Source organism: Accipiter gentilis, chromosome 6 (assembly GCF_929443795.1).
Source record: "Accipiter gentilis chromosome 6, bAccGen1.1, whole genome shotgun sequence".
In the NCBI taxonomy this organism is placed as follows: Eukaryota; Metazoa; Chordata; class Aves; order Accipitriformes; family Accipitridae; genus Astur; species Astur gentilis.
In genome coordinates this window covers 2,819,022-2,839,990 of record NC_064885.1, presented here as the reverse complement: position 1 = coordinate 2,839,990, position 20,969 = coordinate 2,819,022, and the positions used below count along the sequence as shown (strand labels likewise).

At 51.5% G+C, this 20,969-nt stretch overlaps 1 protein-coding gene and 1 long non-coding RNA gene across 2 annotated transcripts; both read left to right on the top strand.

Moving 5' to 3' along the window:
- The first annotated feature begins 129 nt into the window (after positions 1-129).
- On the top strand, positions 130-8,898 carry MRM1 (mitochondrial rRNA methyltransferase 1). Its single transcript, XM_049802418.1, has 5 exons — positions 130-1,242; positions 1,708-1,801; positions 3,677-3,797; positions 7,874-7,993; positions 8,142-8,898. Exons 1-5 carry the CDS (start codon positions 434-436, stop codon positions 8,189-8,191), a joined length of 1,194 nt encoding a protein of 397 aa, XP_049658375.1. The 5' UTR covers positions 130-433; the 3' UTR covers positions 8,192-8,898.
- Positions 8,899-13,771: 4,873 nt separating this feature from the next.
- LOC126039352 (uncharacterized) lies at positions 13,772-16,195 on the top strand. Its single transcript, XR_007506300.1, has 3 exons — positions 13,772-13,908; positions 15,176-15,296; positions 15,482-16,195. It is a non-coding gene; the product is annotated as an uncharacterized LOC126039352 (long non-coding RNA).
- The last annotated feature ends 4,774 nt before the right edge of the window (positions 16,196-20,969 follow it).

Below are 20,969 nucleotides of genomic sequence, written 5' to 3'. Positions count from 1 at the left end.
CCGGGTGCCGCCTCAGCTGCGCTCCCGCCCACAGCCAGGGGGCGCTGCCGCGCGGGGCGGGGCCCCTCTCTCCCTCCGCTCGTTGGTGCCGTCGCGTGCCCGCCCGGAAGCGGGGCGACGCACGCGGGCGGTAGGAGCGGGGAGGCGGCGGGGGCCCACGCGTGTCCGCGGCGGCCGCTGCGACCGGCAATTCCTCCTGCTGTGCCGAGGAGTCCTTTCAATCCGCCCCACACGTGTCCGTGCCCCCTGCCGCCCTCCCGGTTTTGCGGCCGGGCTGTCCCTGGAGTGGGTTCTCCCGCGTTCGTGTCCGTGGGGCGGTGCGGGGCCGCCTCCTGTCAGCTCAGCCGCGGCCTGAGGCCGCACCGCCTCCCACGGGCAGGCCGCCGGCGCCTGCCCTGGTCTCTCGTGCGTGGAAAGGCCTTTAGGGGCAGCCATGGAGCGAGCGCTCAAGTCCAGCATCTGGAGGGCCGTGGGGCTGTCACCCGCGAAGTGCGGCCGTGGGTGGTGGGGGGTGAGATACCGCTCCGCTCGGGAGCAGCGGCCCCCGGCCTTGGGTGGGGATGAGGAAGGGCCACCCCGAGGTGGGAATGGCAGAGGTCAGCCTCCCCCACCGGCCCTCACGGAGGTTTCTGGAGCGGCGGCGGACTCCTGTACCTCCCACGAGGGCCTGGCCCCACAGAGACGGCCACGGCCGTGGCAGGTGTCGTACGAGAGAGGGGCCAGGTGGGCCACGGCAGCCAACAGGGAGTTGTGGAGCTCGCAAGAGACTGACTTCTCGAGGGCGAGGAAGAGGCTGGAAGGAAAGCCTCTGTCCATCGAGAGGACTAAAGGCTCAGAGATCTTGTTTGGGATCGCGCCGTGTTCCCTGGCCCTCTCTCAGTCGAGAAGGGACCTGTTCAGGTTGTTCCTCAAGCAGAGCAGCGGCTCTCGGCGGCTCGTGATGAGCGAGTTTGTCCTTCAGGCCACGGCCCGGGGAGTCCCCGTGCATCACGTCAAAAGGAGAGAGCTGGATGCTCTTTGCAGAGGTAGGGTCCACCAGGGAGTTTGTTTGGAGGCCACTCCTCTCCGTTTCAAGAGTTTGGAGGAAGCTGAAAAGCCTGATTTGGGGGATGAAGAGCGTCCGAACCGACAGCTGATTTGGCTCGTGTTGGAGCAGATCCAGGATCCCATGAACCTGGGGGCACTGCTGCGCTCTGCGTACTTCTTGGGGGTGGACAGAGTGGTGACAAGCCAGAGGAACAGGTACGGGGTTGGTTATCTGCTCCCTCAGCTTTTCTCTTTCTTTTCTTGCCGGCTCCCAGAGAGGTTTCTAGCCTGCATTGCTTGACAGCTTCTTTAGAGGGCTTTCTGGGACTGAGCTTGAGACCTGAATTTGGCTAGCTGCTGCTTTGAATTGCGCTCTGCAGGGAGGCTGCGGGACGTGGTGTTCCAGGCTGGTAAGGAACCTCCCTGGATACTTTTTGGTTTAACCCGTTTTGTGTTTCAGTTGTCCATCCGTGCACAAAACTGCTGTAACCTATTTCCTGGGTTAATTTCTGAGCCCTCTCACGCTGCATAGGAAAATATATCCCTATAGTGAGCGAGATCTTTAGTGGGCTAGTTGGAATTGGGTTGCAGAGGCAAGAGAAGGAAATACAGAAACAAAAATTCTCCTGGATTTCTCTTTTTGCTGTCATATTACACTTTTCCTTTCTTTTTTCCTTGCAGCTGCCCCTTGACTCCAACAGTCAGCAAAGCTAGCTCTGGAGCTATGGAAGTCCTCGATGTCTACAGCACAGATGATCTCCGGAGCTTTTTGAAGGTAGAATGTTCCATGGTTTTGTTTTTTTTTTTTTTCCTTTCAGGAAACCTCAAATATTGCATTTGTTGAACAGAGAGGAGTACAGGAAAAGGACTCAGTAATTTGCAGTGTCCTGTGCTCCTGCTCTGCATTCCTCTTTGCTGCCGGTGGTCTGTGCTGTCGGACCACCTCTGACAGGCGTGCACCCCCAGTCCCATTCCATCGGGTGGGGTAGCAGGTCTGAGTTGCGGGTCTTTTACTGGAAGATGGCGATAGCAGGATAACGCTGTGTCTATCTCCTGTATTCAGGCTGCGAGCTTGGTAAGACGGGGTCTGTCTCCCTTTCTCCACATAGAGACCAGAGCTAGCGCTGCTGCCTGCAGCAGGTCTTGCCTGGCATCTGGCAGAGGCCGCAGCCTGGGCCCCAGGCACATGATGGCAGCATTGGGCAGCCTTTGGAGCAGGGGAGAAAGGAGAAACTAGGGCTGGTGTGAGCTGCTGGGAATCTTTTTATGCTGTACCTATGCAGTGAGGTGAGATAGGGCCCTTTGCAGAACGTGCTGCAAAAGGAAAGGGAACGCACGTGGAAAAACATGATTTAAACTGAAACAAACCCAGGGATTTTGCTTTGAATTGGCAGAGCGCATTCATCCCCTGTGGCAGCACCGTGTGACTGCCCTGACTCCTCGTGGAGGTCCCCTGTGCCCTGGCTGGGGACCAGCTGAATATTGTGTGCACGAGGAGCGGGGAGCTGCAGGCTCTCATCTGCCCCCCCTGTTTTTGTGGGATCCCCCGGACCTGGGGGAGCAGTGGGGTTGGAGGTTTCAGCGCAGGGTGGGAGGGCAGAGGCTGCAGACCCTCAGGGGAACGGAGGCACCCGGTCTGCGCTCCCGGGGTCCCTGCGTGCCTGTGTCCCTTTGAGGAAGACCTTGTCGTAGTCTGGTGCGACTGCGAGGAGGGCGAGCAGAGGTAAGCCTGGGCTCTTCCCGCTTGGTGCTGGAAAACCCTCGTCCAGCCGTACAATAGGTCTGTGGCAGCTGGAGCTCTGGATGATGGTGAAATGAAAGATACATAAAATACATTGATATTTAATTGAAACAGCTGGAAGAATCACTTTGTTACTGTAAAGCTTGAATTATTAACATTTTGAGCCATTGCAGCAGTTCATTTAATTGGACCCAGATTCCCCAGCCTAACCCTTGGCACTGCCTGGCTGGTGTAAATTTGATATAACGTAATGTAAAAAGTGCCAGTTTCACAGGAAATGAAGCTGGCAAGAAGCAGCAGCTCTTTTATTGTTAAAATGGATTTCCAAGACAAATAATTAAGGCTCTTTTTACTAGGGTGTGGAAGGGAAGGCTGGTTCTCTGGATGTGTGAGGCACTGAGTGTCGAGTGCCCTGCCTTTTGTATGAGCTGATTTTTGGCATCTGAGTTTGAAAACGTGCACTTGTGTTTGAAAAGTTGTGGGCTTCTGATGGCTGAGCCTGCACTTGAAAACTTCCACTGCGTTGCTCTGTGGATTAGCCTTATGCTAATTTGTTTAACACTACTCTTTTTGTAAGCTTTCCTGGCAAAAACCTTCCTAGAACTGTTGTATGGGGGAAAAAAAAAAAGCTTTTCAGTTGCTGTTTGTTTGCTTGCTGAACTGGAATAAACACCAGAAGGAAAATTACTTTTTTTTTTTTTTTTTTTTCTTAAGTTAATGCTTGTGAGCTGGTACTGGGAGGACTTTGGTGGTAAAAATTCAAGGGATGCCAAAAAAAACCTAGAAAAGCCAGTCAGCTTAGCTGAAAACATAAAAAAAAATAAAATTGTGTTTGCATACATGACGTATTTTGTTTTTAAGCTTGAAAAGCAGGCAATTTTTTAACATTTGTTTCCTTTCACTTTCTAGGCTAAAACTGCAGAAGGCTGGGAAGTCGTGGGAACGGTCAGCAAGCCAGAAGATGTGGAAAATGTTCCTGTCATCAGTTGCTTGGAATTTCGGTGGAATAAACCCGTTATTATAGTAATAGGTATTTCAGTTTACAGAGCTTTGGGCTTGGTGGAAGTGCATCTGAGGGAATGATCGGGGTGATGTTTCACTGGAAAGCTAGTTGCAGGTCTGTTACATTACATCACACTTTGGTCTGGAAAGGAAAAGCTGAGCAAGAAGGACTAGAATGATCTGGCTGCAAATGAAATAGGGACCTAGAAGAAGAGAGGGAGCCGAGAAGCCTCCCAGTAGGAACTGCAAGAACAAACCAGTTTGTGTAGATGAACAGGGAGTTTAGTAGCTGGAGAGGGTCTGGATGGCAATTTTCAGTGGCAGGACAGGTCTGGGTCAGCGTAGCCACAGCGTGTATTTTTGCATTGTGTTCTGCGGCGCTTTTTATCCTGTCCTAGAGCCCCAAGCCTGGATTTTCTCTGTTGTCAAACCACAAACCTGAATGAGAGACCCAGGAGGTATGTGCTTCCTCTTGCTGTGCTGAGGTTGTAATGGTGAGCCGTGCCGTGTCTTTGCTCTGTCATGTTTCCCCTTAAAAAAACCCAGGAGTATATCTCTGTGCCCAGGTCTGGCAAGAAGCATGAGGAGCTGTTGCTGGGGAGGACCTGAACGCAAAGTTGGGCTTTGTGGCACGGAGACCAGTCAGCGGCTACTTTTGTACACCTAGGAGAAGGCAGGGGCTGTTGGCTGCTGCAGTACCAGCAGGAGGAGCAGGTGTAACCTCCTCCCTGCCAGACCTGCGCACTGTTTGAGCAATGGGTGCCGCTTTCCTGAGCACCTAAACTGGGTGATTCCTACAGGGCCCTCTGCTTCTGCCCCCTCTTTGTGTGGAGGATACTGGAAAAGGATGCTGTCTTTCGTAGGCAGAGTTTGGGGTTGTGCAGCCTCCCAGAAGGTGAAAAGAAGGGGAGTAATGGCCTCGTGGCAGCTAGAGAAAGAAATTCACGCAGGAGTGCTGCTCTAGGCCCCCTTGTGCGGCCATGCTGTAGCTCCCCACTTTGTGTCACCTGGCACAAGAGCTGGTTTGAGCTTTCACACTTGGAAGTAGAGTCATGCTGGCGATGAGCCATCAAGGGGCTGTAATCCTGCCCCGTGCTGTGGTTTTCTTGGCTCAGAAGACATTCCTTTAATTAAAATGTTTATTGAACTCCGAGAAATACTGACAAGACAACGCCGCAAATCTGGCATCTCTACAAGATGTGTGGAGTTATATTATAAAGGGAGTAGGGAGGCTGGCAGCACTGCTGATGGACCACAAAGAAATGCATCCCAGAAACGACAACAACACCAGGAGAAAGGAAGGGGGTGAAAGCGGCAGTGGTGTCGTTACCTTGAATTATGAGAGATTTCTCCAGGAAAAAGTCCAAATATCCTTTTGTCAAGGGAGATTGGAGGCTGATTGGTAGATGCATGAGGAGAGCTCCCGGACCTTGCAGCAGTAATGATTTCAACTCTCTGCTGAGCACTAACTCTTCGCTGAAAAGAAAATTGAACATTACAGTCGTCTGATGCTGAGGTTGTTTGAAGAAACGTCCTAGATCTGAATATGTAGCGTACCTGCAGCTGCAGAGAGCAGCAGAGATAATTTAGCATGGTAGTGAGCTTCCTAGCCTTGCACAGATTGTCTTGTAAGTTAAGCATTTGCAGACTTGAATTCACCCTCCTGGCATCCTCGCTGGCTTGGCAGAGAGTGATTTGGACAGTCCAGCTTAATCTTGTCGGCACTGGAATCATTGCCGAAGGTGACAGGCAGGCTGGCTGCCCTGAAGACTGGGAGCCTTGTGCGAACAGGAACAGATTGGGAGCAGTTAGATGTCTGAGCAAGAAGAGTTTCTGGGTAATTTGTTCTTCTTACACATGCAGTCTTTAGCTTGGGGTTTAAGGCTATTCATGGAATTGGTGGTTTTATCAAGATGCTCATTTTGCATATTTCTCTGAACTGTCAGCACGGCTGTTTCTGCCTGGATTGGAACTTCCTGCACTGGAAACTGCAGTTGGTACAGTGGTGTTAATTGTAAACGGGGCAGGAAACCTGTTTTTTATCCTTTCAGCCAAGCTCTAACTCTGGTCTTTGAGGCCTGTCAGTGAGGGACAAAGCGAAGAGATGGAAGTCAAAGATCTGAAGTGGGAAGTGTTTTGTTCACCAGTATAAACTAGGATTTAATCTGATTCAGTCAATACTCCCTCCCTTGTGTCACACTCTGTGCAAGTCTTTTTGCCCTGAATTTATGGTTCCTAATTATTTTAAGCAGCCAGAGCCATAAAAAGCTTTGTAAAAGCTGGAAGCAAAATTGCTGCCTTTATTAGGAATCGTAAGACCCTTATCAGGGAGAGGAGAGGATTGCTCCAGGAGCTATTGCACCTCTGGCAATAGCTGCTGTCCCAGTTGGAGAGTCCCACGAGAGTGTGGTTTGAGAGGCTCAGGAAGCAAATACGACTAACTTGTAAAACTTTCTGTGTTGAATCAGGAAAAAGTAGGATAATACAATCTTTTTTTTTCTTGAAGCATCCCCAGAGAGCCACAGTCTAGTGATGAAGAGGCAGGCTGGGCCGTGGGATGCCTGGCTTTGATTCCTTGTGTCACCCGGGCTTCCCCTGTGACCTTGGATAACTCACCCAGGCCTTGTCTGCACTGCTAGCTTACAGCAGGAGGAAAATAATGGTTAGGATGGGATTTCGTTTTTCTGAAGGTTTGGTTACCCCAGCCAAAGGATGCTTTTGCCTGTATGGCTTATTTCTTGTGGGAAGGTGAGGCAAGATGTATTACCGAAAGCATTCTTTTCCTTACACAAAATGCATCTTGCCAGTTAGATCAGGCCAGCACAACGTGAGACTGGGCCTCAAGCTTCCAGTCTATGAAATGGGAATAACAACACTTTCCTACCCTGTGCAGTCAGAGGTGTGTCGCACAGATCAACGCACATGGATGGGGCAGGGCAGCTGCTGGGGAGGTGCTGTAAGTAGGCAACAGGGGAAGAATTTCCTGGCAACTTAGCCGAGCAAGGAGCTCGTTTGCCTTACAGAGAAATGAGTCTCCAGAGCCATAAAAGTGCAATAAGCATCTGTGTATGGTGTTAAAACTTCAGGTAGGTGTCTACATTTAGGTGAGCTGCGCGAGGCCTTGGTGACAGCACTGGTCACGCAGGCAGAGGCGCAGAAGCCCTTGGTAGGCAGCGTGTGCCCCACCAGTGCTGTCCCAGGATGAGTCTGGGGTTCAGCTGGAGTCGGGGTATGGCTGTTGAAGGGGAACGTTCCAGCATGCTGAGCCTGTTTTGTCAGAGGGTGAGCGCATCTTTGAAATGAGCTGGCTATTCTTGCAGCCGTGTAGCTGTCTGTGTAGCTCTAAATAATGAATGTGGAAGAATTCTTTGGGGAGCGGAGCGGGCTGGGAGGTCTGTGGTCTTCTGCATTTTCACTTGTCTGCACGCAGGATTGTTTAAAGCCTCTCCCTTTCCATTTCCCTTTGTGACAGTGTGAGTCAAACAACTACTAATGACCTGGGATAGATTTCAACTCTGTTTCACCAGTGTATCAGCCCAAACATATCAGGGCTGTTGGATGGTTTAACAACTAATCAATTGAAGCCTCTGGTTAAACTGTCTGCATTCACAAGTTGCACCCAGCTGGTGGTACTGTGTGCTGAAAAGGCTGAACCCATCAGTATCAATAGGGATTTGCTGGACCAGATCAGGCCTGTGGCCTCTTGTCTGCCTTGTCCCTCTGGCAGCAGCCCGCACACGTGGGCAGCTGTCTGCTGGCACGGTGGCTACTTGCGCAGGGGATCTTTGTGCTCGGACTGCGAGGCTATGCGCTTTACGCTGTGCTTGCAGGCATACTGCACAGGTATTCCTCAAAAACGCCTCAGATATTGGAGAACGGAGCTGCGGAGGCTGGAGTGAGCCAGGAAGGGAAGGCAGTAAGGTGCCCATCTTGCTTCTGGTAGTTCTTGGCTGTTGCTGCATGGGAGCTGTTGAAGTTGCTGGTGAGCTTAGGGGCAAGGGTGTAGTTGTGACAGAGCACTAGTAATAACTGTACTCGGGAGGGGGGGGGAAAGGGACGTGGCAGCAGCTGTGAGCTGACCTGAGCAGCGTCTTTCTTCTGCAGGTAGTGAAGGTGATGGACTTTCCCTAGAGACGCAGCTCTTGTGCCATCGGATGCTGGCCATACCCCCTGGCAGAGCGCTTCACCCCGGGATCGAGTCGCTGAACGTCTCTGTTGCTACTGGTAAAAACAGTTCTGAGCGCAAAGGCATCATGGTCCAAATTTCTGTATTTAAAAATCAAACAAACATCCAGGCCTGCAGAATGATTTTCTTGTGGTTTAAAAAAAAAGATAGGTTTTCATTTATTTATTTATTTTTACTTTCCTACAGGTATTCTCCTGCACTCCATCTGCAGCCAAAAGCTGAGGCATGGTGATTGAATTTTATTTTTTTTTTTTGGCGGGGAAAGCTGCTCAGCATTTTGTGGCTGTGCTCTGTTGGTATGGATATGGAAGTGCTGTTTCCAGGGTCTTCACCATCGCTGCAAGTTATGGGGAGAGCCCTGCTGACCTGAGCTGCATCTTGGCTGAGCTGTGATACCACCAGAACCCTGGCTTAACGCTGAAGTCGGACACCTGCGTGTACTGGGTAACACCTCCCACCGGCAGCTCGGAGGAGCAGCTGCAAGGAACAGAGACAAAGCTAGGTTTTAAAAGCAGACAGCCAAATCCTTCAGTTCTTGCAGTAAAATACCCAGTGATAGCTGCGAGCATTGTGCTTTTTTGCACGGGGGACTTTGTATGTCGCTCGTGCTGTGGAGAGAATTTGGGCTGTAGGTGAGAGAAAGCGCTTGGCTGATGCTCCTGCTGAGAGCAGCCATGCCCCGTGCACACCCTGTGCCCCGTGCCCGAGCCCACCGCCCCCTTAGCAGCCGAGAGGGTGCTGGTGAGAGCCAGGTATGACTTGGGACTACTCGGTAGCAATTTCTTCACGACGAGGCGGTTTCTCTGTTACGTATTGCTGCTTGAATGTCTGAAAACACACCGTGTTGTATTTGGTTGTAAACTGGGTCTGCAGCCCTGCCAAAGGATGGACGTGAGCTCTTCGAAAACAGCTGTAGTGGGGAAAAAAGCAGCCCGTTGAAATAAAGCCTCTGTAAGATTGGTTGTAGACTCAAATCAATCCTTTGCGTGTCATATATAAATCCAGAGTGTGATTAGTGGAACAGAGCGCTTCCTTCAGGTGGGAAGGGGAATCAGGAGCTTGTTTTCTTCTGGGGAAGTTTCCTTTCCATAGTGGGGCTGATCCTACTGGATGCTGAGCTGCCCCAGCACCCCCATCCCCACTGATGGTATGGGGGGTGGGTTGAGGGTGGCTTCATTTGCAAATATCCTGGTTGAAAACCAGGCTGGCTAAATTATTGAGAACCAAATGAATGTTATCACTTAGCACCTTAATTATTTTATTTAGCTACTGTGGCCCTTTGCATAGGATTCCTCATTAACACTTAATTTACAGTGCCCTTTAGGGATAATTTCAAACAATTCAGCTTAGTCTCCCCCCCTCTCCCCCTTCCAAATGAACAAGTAAATCACTCAGAGTGACTAATTAGGACTTTCCTTTGAGCTAAATGAAGTCTGTAAACCGGTCTGTGGATGTGGAGGTTTTTCACGTGGGTCTCTGGGAGGGCCTGGCCGGTGGGTGCTGCGGCGGTGGGTGGCTGCGGGGCTGGGGACGCCCCAGGTGCCGGGGATGGGGGACAGGACAGGACACGGAGTTCTTGAAAGGCGTCGAGTACTCGCTTCTGTGGCTGCGATGGAGGGGGTGCCTGGTGTGGTGGCATGTATCCTGAGCTGTGGCTGCCCCTTCGCCCTCTCCAGTGGAAAAGGACAAAACCCAAATCCCTCCGAAACGACGGCTGTCGTGCAAGCGGGGCTTTGTTGCCCGAGTCTGAAGGTGAGCTGGTCACTGCGTAGAGGTGAACTGGTGCATTGCTGGGGTGACAGCTCTTGCATTTTGTGGGCTGAATGTGTCTTTTTTTTTTTTTTTTTTTTTCTCTCTCCCCCTCTTAATGCTGAAATAAAAAGGCTCAGGGCCCGGGAGGCTGCAGGCCAGCCCCGCCACCAGCCCTGCTCACGCAGCCGTGGGTGCCCCAGCAGAGGGTGCCCGTGGCTCAGATTTGCTCATTTTTTGGAGGAAAGATTCAGCATCTGGGGCTAACCAAATCCTTCCTTTCGAGCAGCAGGGATGAGGATAAAGCTGTTTCTTTATTCTTGACCTATAGGTAAGTATATATATCTCCGATTTCATAGGAATGGCAGTTTTTCTTTTTTTTTTTTTTTTTTTATCTGAGCAGTACTTTAATAGAGGATGCACTTCACTGGCTTTGCGTGTTTGGGAAAGCTGGGTGCTGCCAGGCTGTGCTTTAGCCATGCCGGCTCACCCCCTCTAATGAGGAGGCAGGTGAGTAACGATGGAGCGGTTACTTTACTTCTGGAAGGCTTCCAAAAAAAAGCTTTGAAACCTCGGTGCCCGCAGCGGCTCTGCCGATGGGGTGAGTGAGGTAGGTCGAAGTTCCCACAGTCGCTCGTCCCGTCAGTCCAGCAGCTATCGTGACTCCCCTGCAAATTTCCCCGTACAGCCGTTGTATCCACGGAGCACCTTGATTTGGCACTGGAGTATCAGACAAGGTTTACTGGGAGTTGCGTGAGGCTTGAATTTTAAGAGATGGGAATTTGAGCACGTAACTAGGGCTGCAGCTCAGACTTTTTTGCTTGAGAGCTGCAATACAGGCTTTTGTGAGTGCAGTAAATCCCACTCCAGATGGCTCTGCTGTTTGCATTTAGCCCGTTTCCCTTGTTGGTAAGTTTTGGCCCCGCTTTGTTTCACCGGGATGCCCCCTGCCATCGCCTGGCTGGCTTTGGATGTACCTGCCGCAGCTGATGCTTTCTCCTTCAGCCCCAGCTCCATCCTGCTCTGGGCTGAGACCCGCGAGGAGCACGGGGACCTGTGCACACTCACACCTTTGGAGATGGAGCTTTGTGCTGTGCGATTTGCCCCTGATCTAATAAATGCGATCCATTAATTGGATCATTGCCTGCTTCTCCAGTTAATTTCCTGGATATTTTTAAATGTTAAAATGTAGTTTTTATAGTCTTTCATTATTTTTAGCCTTAAGCTTGACTGTAATCGTCCCTGTAATGTAACTGTAAAAAACTCCCGGCTTTATATCATAAAGGAGGACATTAATTGTCATTTTTTGTGTACATCAGCAAGATCAAAACATGCTTCCTGATTACTTCTGTTTGTACATACAGTCTCTTTGATATTTAGATATGAATAAAGAGTGTGTGTGTGTGTAGTTTGAAAGTCGGTTCTTCCCTCTCTGCTGCTTGTCATGGATTCCTTTCAGAGGCTTGTTTACCAAATTGATTTTAAAATTTAGTAATTGCCCTTCCAAAATGATTTCTCAATAATCAAAGTGTCTCTAAGCACAGTGGCAAAATATTTGTCCTCCTTGGTCAGAAGATGCGCTCCCTGCCTCGGCCTTTTTATCCTCAGACAAGGACAAACGCGGATCTTTTCATCCCCCAAAAACCCACTCCAGGGAGAACCCGCTGCGAGAGAAGCTCAGCTCGTGCCCCAGATTTCGCTTTTGCGCGCAGATTATCAACGCGACCGAAAAAAATCCCATTCCATCCAATCCATCGCTGGGTCCCGATGGGGTTTCCTGAGGCTGGAAGGGCTTTGGGACAGAGAACACCTTTGTCTTCGCAAAACCCGAGATGGTGCCACGGCTGAAGGGAACAAACGTGGGATGCTGCTGGGCCGGGGCAGGAGCGGCCGGCGCTGGAAATGCCGCCCACGGGGAACCTTCCTCGCCGGCGGTGGGGAATCCTCCGCCGTGCCGCAGCCCCGATCTGAGTTTGTAAACGTAATCAACCTTGAGGTCTTGTTACTTCCACAGGTGCAATTAACATTACCATCTGCTAATCCGTGATTAACGATGTTTACAAATATGCTACAACATGTTAAAATGTGCCGGCGCTCTTCCCCTTTTTTCCCCGCCTCTCCCTGTTTCGGCGCGGGAACCGTGCCGCCGGCAGCGGCATGGGAGGGCTTTCCCGGCGGAGCGCTCCCCGTACCCCACCGTTAATTCGCAGACATTTTGTTTTCGTTATTTAAAAGTGCCGTTAAACTCCAAACCAGCTGTAGGAATGACAAGTTCAAATCGGAAGGTCAGTGCTGCTAAATGGGATTTAATTGCACGGGGGTTGAGGTACAAACTGATGAATCTGAATAATAAAACTTTGTGGGGAGCGACATATGGTGCAGTTTCAAGTAAATTTTTATTGATCATCCCACAACTTGTGTTAATGGGATGGCGGTCTTTGCTTTGGGTTTGATATTGATGTGGAGTTTTAATAATGTCACACAGGAATATTGTGGAGGGGTTTATAATTTAAAAAAAAAAAAAAAAGAGTGTTTTCTATTAACTGCCTTTTTCTTTTTAACAGAGAGAGGAATACATTATATCGCTACTGTATGTCCTCCAGATCTAGGTTACATGTAATTGCTCGGTAATTGGTAGAACCATGTAAAAGCCATGGTATTTGCCAGTAAACCCTCCTAAGTTACCATGAAATTGAAGTGTGATATTTATTCTCTACAAAACTTGCTACCCAAATATCGCGTACGATCAGGTTTGGTCACCGCAGAGGCGTTTCTGCGGTGGCTGTGCCGTGCGTGACGCTTGCCCGGCTCAGATTTTGTACCAGTATCATCTGGGGGGGTCTGACTGGGAGGTTAAGGGCTTATTTTCCTTCAAGGGAAGATGCTTGAACCTCCCTTGGGCTTCAGTCTCAGGATTATTAAAGGTATTTTGAGGCCCAGCTCAAAACGATGGAAGTTTGGAGGTAGCTGAAGAAGTCCTCGTGTTTTCAATGGGTCTGGGAATAGTCATTACGCTTAACGATGGTTTTTGAAGCCTCTGGAGATAATTTGTCGGTACGCTGGGGGTACGCCCTCGGGTCACCCGTATTTTAGCCTCTTGTTAAGTAGGACGTCCAAAACTGTTCCTATCTAAGCAATTTTCACGATTTAACCATGACTCTGGTTTAGAGACCTCCAGCCCCACGGACTGGGGTGGGCTTGTGTGCGAGGAGCCTCCGCTTTGGGTTTTCCCCCTGATGGAGGTTTTTTGCCTCCTCCATGTGAAATGGCTGGGTGGGTTCAGTGATGGCTCCTTATCGCCGGCCGCCTGGCTTTAAATATGAGCAGAGGTAATTGCCTTGCTTATGATCAATAGTTTTATATACTTTAAAAATGTAACAATACGCTGTGAATTGATGCAAAGTTAAACCTGCCAATTTTTTTTTTTTTTTTTTTTTTTTTTTTTTTTTTTTTTTTTTTTCCCCCCCGCTGGCCTGTTTTAGAAGCTGCGAACTCAGCAGTGTTTTCCCCGCGCTTGGGAAGCGGTAGCTCAGCTGTTTTCTCTGAAGCCCTGAACATCGCACCCTGCGCGTCCCACGGGTCCGGCCCCGACTCTGCCGCGTCCCTTTCCACGGCCGCTCGCGCAGGACGGAAGCTGTACTACCTGCGGTCGGGTATAAACGTCCTTTCCGAACCTTTTTTAAAGCTGCCTTTGAAAAAATCGTACAGCAGATAAAAAGTCCGCCTGACCCGGTGGGTTCAGGGTCCTGGCGAGGTATTACCGAAATGTCCGAGCACCAAATTGTCCGGGCAGTTAGAAAAAAGACCAAGTGGGCAGAGGGGACAGGATCAGCCCTGTGGAGCGGTTTGGGGTGACCAGCGCTGCTGAGGGCTCAGAGAGCCTCAGGTCGAAGCCTCCATGTCTACACAAATCCTTAATATTTAATTAATTGTGGGGGCAAGCGTTGCCTGCTTCTCCCGCAGGAGGCAACGAATAGTAAAACGATGCTTTCCCTCCTCTCCTCTTCCCACCACCCAAAACTGCAACCGCTCTTCCCATTTTGAACGCGGTTGCTGCAGATGTGCCTTTCCCTTCGTACTTTTGAGCCTCCCCTGGGGTCGGGGTGCTGTAGGCTGACACCCCTGTTTGCAGACTTGGCTGGGTACACACCGGCACGGAGCCGGTCCCGCGGGAATGCTTCACCATCACCTCCCCTTCCCTCAGGTGCCAGTGCTTTGGGAAATATCCCCTTTCCTGACGCTGCAGCGAGGGCTCGGGCGGTCGGGTACCGGCGTGGGGCTGGGACAGGGGGGAGCTGGAGGTGGGGATGGGAGCGATGGGGGTCCCGCGGTGAGAACAAGTAGGGGATGCTGGAGCGACGCTGCAGGCGACGCAGGATGGACGTTGTCCCACCAGCGCTGGAGCCAAGTCTCTTTGGGCATGGTATGGGATGGCGTCGTACGGGAAATATATGTGACGTAGAGTTACAGCGAGGAGAGATACTCCTTTTCCATTTGGGGTCGTTCCTGGCACACGAGCTCCATCCCACGAGCGGCAAGCTGGGAGGAATCGGGCAGGTTTGCAAGCCCGGACCAAGCCGCTTGCGCGGGTCCGTCCCTGTCCGCTGAGGATGGAGCAAATCGGTGCCATAAAACCGTCTCGAGCGGAGCCCGGGCGAACCCCCCGCTCCCCAGCAGCACCGCGGGGGAATCGGCGAGCGGGAGAATAGTTAAAAGCGAGGGAGATGCAAGAGCGATGCGCGCGGGTTCGCCTTACCCGGCAGAATAAATGAGGTGGTGGTGTCTGGCGGCGCCTTCGCAGCTTTGCCAACCCTCATTAGCACCTTTCAGCAAAGCGGAGCTTATTCAAACTATATCACAAGTCTTTTGCCGGAGATTGCATCTGTGCCTAATATGCATTTTTATATAAACAAGGGTACTAAATGGCCTTTCAGTTCCCTCTGTAATGTCTTTTTTAATGGAAGGTCCTGAATTAAGAACATATATATATGACTCTAAGAATTTTCTAAGTGATATTGAAAACCTATTGTAAAGTAGGATTTCTTCCTGTAAAATTATTTGAATGAGGTTCCAGTTTATTTTCTGGCTATATTTTACTTATTTAATCCTCCAGAGGGGCTTTTCAGAGGCAGCATCTCATTTTCAATGCAACTATTCTTAACATTAGGGAAAACTACCTTTCTGAAATGCATGAAGGAAAAAAAAAAAAAAAAGAACCAGAGGAAGATGTACGAGATAAGAATAAACTTGAAAAGCTTTGAGGTGGTTTATGGCTTCTCTTGAAAGAATAACAGTTCATGTATTTTTGTTATGGTGTGGTTTAATGATGCTTGCAGAAAAAAGATAAGGTAGAAATGGAAATATAAAATTAAACCAGCAAAGTGAATGTGATTATTTTAGTTACTAGTATTACCTGGGGAAAACGCTCTTGGGGTTTTTTTATCTAGACTAAATATTTGCTTTTCTAAAAGGGAAGGCCCTCTGCATCTCCCGGCATGAGAGCGGGAAGTGAAATTTTTCCGAGGTCCAGCAGCCGTGGGAGGACGGTGATGTCTCTGCCGGAGCCCCGACCGCCGGCAGCCCCTGCGGCAGGTTCGTCACGGCCCGACGCGGGTCGTTCCGACGGGCTCTGAGCTCGCTCCTCTGGCCCCGAGGAGGAGAGCTGGCTTTGGACAGGATTGCTTTTCTGTTATTTTCATGGAAATTGGGACTGGGTTTAAGGAATCTGGCCATTGCTGCTGTATTTGCTGCTTCTTCAGATGCCCTTCTGCTTCCAGGGACGTCCGTCAGCATCTCCAGCCGAGGACCCGACGGCGCTTGTGTCTCATCCCGGGTCCCACGGGCACACCGAGGCGGGGGCACGGTGGGACGCGGCTCCCAGCGACTGTGCGTGACCGGGGCTCTGTGCCTGTTCTGGAAGACCTTCCTTCACCAGGATCTGGGCACGGCTGGGTCGGCATGGTCGTGTCCCATCCCGTCTCATCCCATCCCATCTATCCTATCCCGTGCCATCCCACCTGTGCCATCTCATCCTGTCCTTCCCCTCTCATTTCACTCCATCCCCATCCTCATCCCCATCCCCATCCCCAACTGTGGGTCCCAACCTGGGTACACCCTGTAACCAAGAGCTCGAAGACCATAACGCTGGCCCAGCCTGAGAGCTCTTGCATTCCCTGGGGAGCTCTGCAGATTTCCAATCCGAGCTGGGATGTTGTGGGATCGTGCCGGCCGTGCGGTTTGATGGGGACTCGACAGGATCAGCCAAATCTCAAGTCAAACCGGACGCAACAGGCAAGACCCGGGCCGAGAGCGGCCGCGCGGCTCCCGAGCATCGTGCTCCAGCTGCTGTTGGGTGAGCCCAGGCGCTGGGTCACAAGAGGTAAACCCGCTGATGAATTAAGCCTGACATGTGGCCTTGAGCTTCAGTGGGTAGTTAATTTTTCAATTTCTTTCATGGATCTGGAATAGCAAGAATTTGTTTATAATTAAAGTACTTGAAGATTTATACTTTAATTCAAATAGCTGAAAAGAAGCAGTTTCTGTGTAGGTTTCTTCACTATCAGAATCTAAAACAGATTATTATGTAAATTTTTTTGATCCTAAATTCATTATAATATTCAATTTCAGGAAATGCTCTTGACCATCTGCTACTGCTCTAAGAAATGAGTCTCGGAGATTGTTTACCACCAGAAATATTGTAGGTATTTAGGGTAGATCGCAGTGGAGTGTAAGGGCAATGTACTGATTTTGGAGCCTGGTTATATAAGCGCGGAGCGCTGAAGCCACGAGCTGAGCAACTTGGAAAGCGCATCCGCAGCGCGGTCCTGTCTGTCCACGGAGGGTACCGGTCCTTCTTGGTCTTGTAGGGAGGCAGGACGGATTAATTCCTGGTCTTAATAGAAGCGGTTTGAGATCCCTGGGATGGAAAGTACCGTGAAAGTATCGTTTGCTGTTTGTTGTAACCTCCGAACTTGCCAAGAGAAGCCACGTGCTGATCCCCAGCGAGCTTTCCCTCTCGGTGATTAGAGCAAGAGGGGACGAAAAGGGGGGAGAAGCCCTCGTCACCCACACGTGTGCAGGACCGGGGGGGGCCCAGCAGTACCATTGAGCTGTGTGGAAGTACAATCTATTTTTTAGGGTGTATTTTACTACCAAAGCTTGTATGTCGTTAGCGGTGTCAGGTGCAATGGATGAAGCCCAAGAGCGGTGATACGGACGCGCTGCAGCACGGTCGCGCGTCCCGAGGTGCCGCTCCTCCCCGGCTCCCAGCACTCGCCGTCGCTGCCGTTATTCAGCCTCCACAAGACACTAAAAGATGTTGCTGCCCCGCTGCTTGCTCCTACACGTTTAGGTTTAGCTTTGTAGGGAGGAGGAATGTATTAAATGCGGATTCTATTTTGTTTTTTTTTTTCTCCACCGCAGCCTCGTTCAACAAGTGCAGCACCCACGGGGCCGGCGGCTGCTGCCTATCGATCGGGGCCGGGGCCGTGCCTGCCCTTCCCAGCGACTGCGCCCAGTATTGACGGATCGAAGCGACGAGCGGGGCCGAGGCTGGGAAGCAACGGCTGCTGGCGGGGAACGGGAGGGGGCCGCGGCGGGGGCATCCCCAGGGCTCGTACTCCCGCTGGACCGGCAGCCGAGCATCACCCGAGCATCCTCCCGGCACGGGGGGGGGGGGGGGGGGGGATGCGGCTGCCCCGCCTCGCCGCAGGGTTGGGTTGGGGACCACGCTGGACGGGGAATATTCGTTAATATTGAATTATGTATTTGGAAAGACGAGCTGTTAATGTAGTGGAATAGACTTCCGAAGGGCACTCGTGTCCGTCTGGATGCGTAGTGTAGGAGCGTTGGGTGCAGGGGGATGCCGATGGGTGATAGCAGCGAGCGTGTTGGGTAGGTCTGGAGGTTTCTGTAGGGTCGTACGCAAGGGGCTCGCAGCCTGCCAGCGTAGGAACGTCAGAACATTGCCCGAGGTTGGTTTTTTAGCAAACCCATTTTCACTACAAGGCTCGGCTGTACTATCAGCAGCGTGTACGAAGGCGGGTAATATTAGTGTGGGTCTGCAGGACGGGGATTGTTCAGCAGCCCTCGGATAAATATCAGAGCGTAGAGTATGACGGAGAGGTTTTTTTTCTTCCTGTTGTTCTTCATTCATGGACCAACTATGAAACCAGCGCTTTCTTATCTGGAGCTGTCCCAGGCTTCAGTATTCAAACCCTGGCGATCACTAATCGCCTTATTTCCCCTCCTTCAGGGAAATTTTAACTCTTGTCCTCTGCTGCTGAGTAGATCTTTAAGCCGGTAATAACGTGAGACAGAGGGAAATTAATGGCCTCGTCCTGCCCCTTCCCTGGCTGAAAACTGCTACAGCATTAAAGAATTAAAAAGGTATAAAATTGCATTCACATCTTTTTTCCTGCTGATGAGGGGTTCCGTTTTAACGGGGTGCGAGGGAAGGTATAGACACCTTGCGCCCTCACCCTTCCCTTTCCCTCCTCTCCGAGCCCCCGGCAGCTCCCGTGCTTGCGGGGTCGGTCGTGGGGGGGACGGGGACCCCGTGGTGCTGGGATGTCTCCACCTGCCCAAGTCACCGGGATTGCCCGCGATGGGAATTCTGCGGCCAAGAGTCGTTCCAGCAAGCTCGTTCCCCCTGAAGTCCGAATTCCCATCGTTGACGGCCGCAGAGGGACGAGGAGGAGGAGGAGGGCGGGTGGCCTTCCTCCACTGGCCGGGGATGCTGCGGTGGCACCGTGCGGGCGCTGAGCCCCGTCTGCTTTACCGGGGTGTAAGTCCGGAGGTGGGGACGGGGACGGGGACGGGGGGGGCACGGGGCCACGGTGGCCTTTGTCTTCTGTGGCAAACAGATGTGAACAAACCCGAGTTCGATTTCCAAGACCGCCTGGGGAATATTGCTAACTAATTATAGAAAACAGAAGATGCGCTCCCCTCCTCTTGCATTTTTTGATAAACATTGTCTCCTCTCAACAGCTGAGTATTTAATTAGTGTTGATTGTTGTTCGCGTGTTCAATAACCACTCATCAGGAGGGGGGTGTCCGCTGGGGCGGCGTGGCCTGGAGCACAGAGGAGCGGAGGGTGTTCATAATTAAGGATGCAATTTATTTGAGTAAGTCATGTGTACAGCACCCTGTGTTTTAGGTTAATTTTCAAGGTTAAAGGGTAAAAAAAAAAAAAAAAAAAAAAGCTCACAACTTCAGAGGGTGAGGAGCCACGGCTGGCAACTCAACACTGAAAGCTGCGCGGAGGGAATATATATATTTATATATATGTGTGCGTATACACTGGCATTTATATATACACACACGCACGTGTAACGCATCCAAGCCCCTGCGTGTGTGTACGTACGTGGTCGCACACGTGCTCCCACCCCTCTGCCCATTTCCCAAGATTTGGCTGGAAAACGCTGCCGTGTGGAGTTGGACTTTCCGGCTGTGGAAAGGTTTCTTAGGAAGCAGGTTTAGTAAAAAAAAAAGAAAAACCAGCTTTTTCTCGGTGCTGCTGGGTGCGGGGAGGGCTGAGGCTCACCCTCAGGCTGGGTTTCTCGCATCACACCGTGGTGTGCGGGAGCCACGTTTTCAGCCTCGTGTTTGCCTGTATTTACCTAAGGAATAGCGACGTGTGCCGGCATCCCGGCACGCGGCTTCGCTTTCCAAGCACGGTAGGGATCGCTCCCATTTAGAGGAGGACAACTAAAACCTCAAACAGAAACAACTGTGGGTTTAAAGGTGTGTTTCAACGCTGGCTGGAGACGGGATGAGTTGGCACGTGTCGCCTCTCCTCTTTTTTCCTCGTGACCATCCGTGTCGGGCTTGCACCGATGTCCGGAGCAGGACGGCGAAGGTTTTGGGGTGATGCGCGTGTGTAGGGACATCCCTGCCAGGGTAGGGGGAACGGCAGCTAAAATAGTAAATAAGCAAATGCCCGTCTCCTCCCTGCATGATTTCCCCTTTATTTATTTATATGTTTATTTTGCCTTGCCTCCTGACAGCGGTGATGGAGCTGTCATGCTTTGGTGGCCACCGGCTCGTGATCTGGCACCTGTTCTCCGTGCTTTAATCTCTCCGCTCCGCTCATATAGGGAGTCTATACATAACCCCCAGCCAAACAAAACGTGAAGAAAAATCAAAGCTAATTACATGCCATTGATTTCTTTCCAAATTTGCTTCTAATACACTTTTTGACTACTCCTTGATTTTTTTTTTTTTTTATTATTTTTTTATTTTTTTTCCCCACTTTTCCTTTCTCCTCTCCTTCCCCTGTCCTCTCAGGCGGCAGCAGCCTCCTCCCAGGGATGCGAGCAGCTGCAGTCCCCGTACTGGACACGCCGAGCCCCGGAGCAGTTGGGAAATGCATAGACCGGCGTGGGTTTTTTTTGTTTTTTTGTTTTTTTCTCTTAATAGGGAGTAGGGATGATCTGTGCACTGAGCCTCTTCCTAAGGGACAGGTAGGACCGTACAGCTTCCTTCGTTGCTTTTCCCTTTCCCCTCCTCTTCTTTTTTTTTGTAAGCCTGAGGGTTGTTTTCAGTGCCAGCATCGCTGTGGTAAGAACTGCCGGCCAGCAGCATCCCCTCCGGCTCGCCGGGTGCTCGGGAGGCGGCAGTGGGTGCCCCACGGGCTGTGTCCGGCTGCCCCAACAGGCACTGGGGGGGTCCTGGGATGGGTGGTGGGGGGCTCATGCTGGTCCCAGCCTCTTCCACCGATCAGCGTGAATAGCGGGTCGGCTGTGGAGCAGCTCCCGTGACCCCGTTCCCGGCGGATGGCTGCGTCCCGGTATGCCAGCATCACTCGGCGGGGGGGAGCCCGGCAAGCACGAGACCCTGCGGGACGTGGGGGCCGGCACGCCGGCAGCCCCCGATCCCGGCTCGTCCCATCGCGCCCTTGCCCTGGCAGCGTCGGCGCGTTAAAGGCAGCGGGATGCGGAGGCGCGGGTCGCTCGGCCAGAGCTTTCTCTTGTACATCAATATATTGAATATCCTCTAATCTGGGTCCGCGGGAACCGGGTGCGACCCGCGTAGAGCAGCAGACGTGTCTCGTCCTAAGGGTGGTGCGGGACGGGAGGGCTGAGCGGGGCCGGTTTGGCAGCGGGATGGAGGGAGGTGAACCAGTCCCCTCTCCTCCACCGTCTCCCTGGGAATACACCGACCCACCGTTTGCAAATCGGACTCCTAAAGAGGTTATCGGCTCTGAAAACTATGAAAAAAAGATAAAAAAGTCCGGAAGAGAGAAAACCCAAGGATTGCCCATCC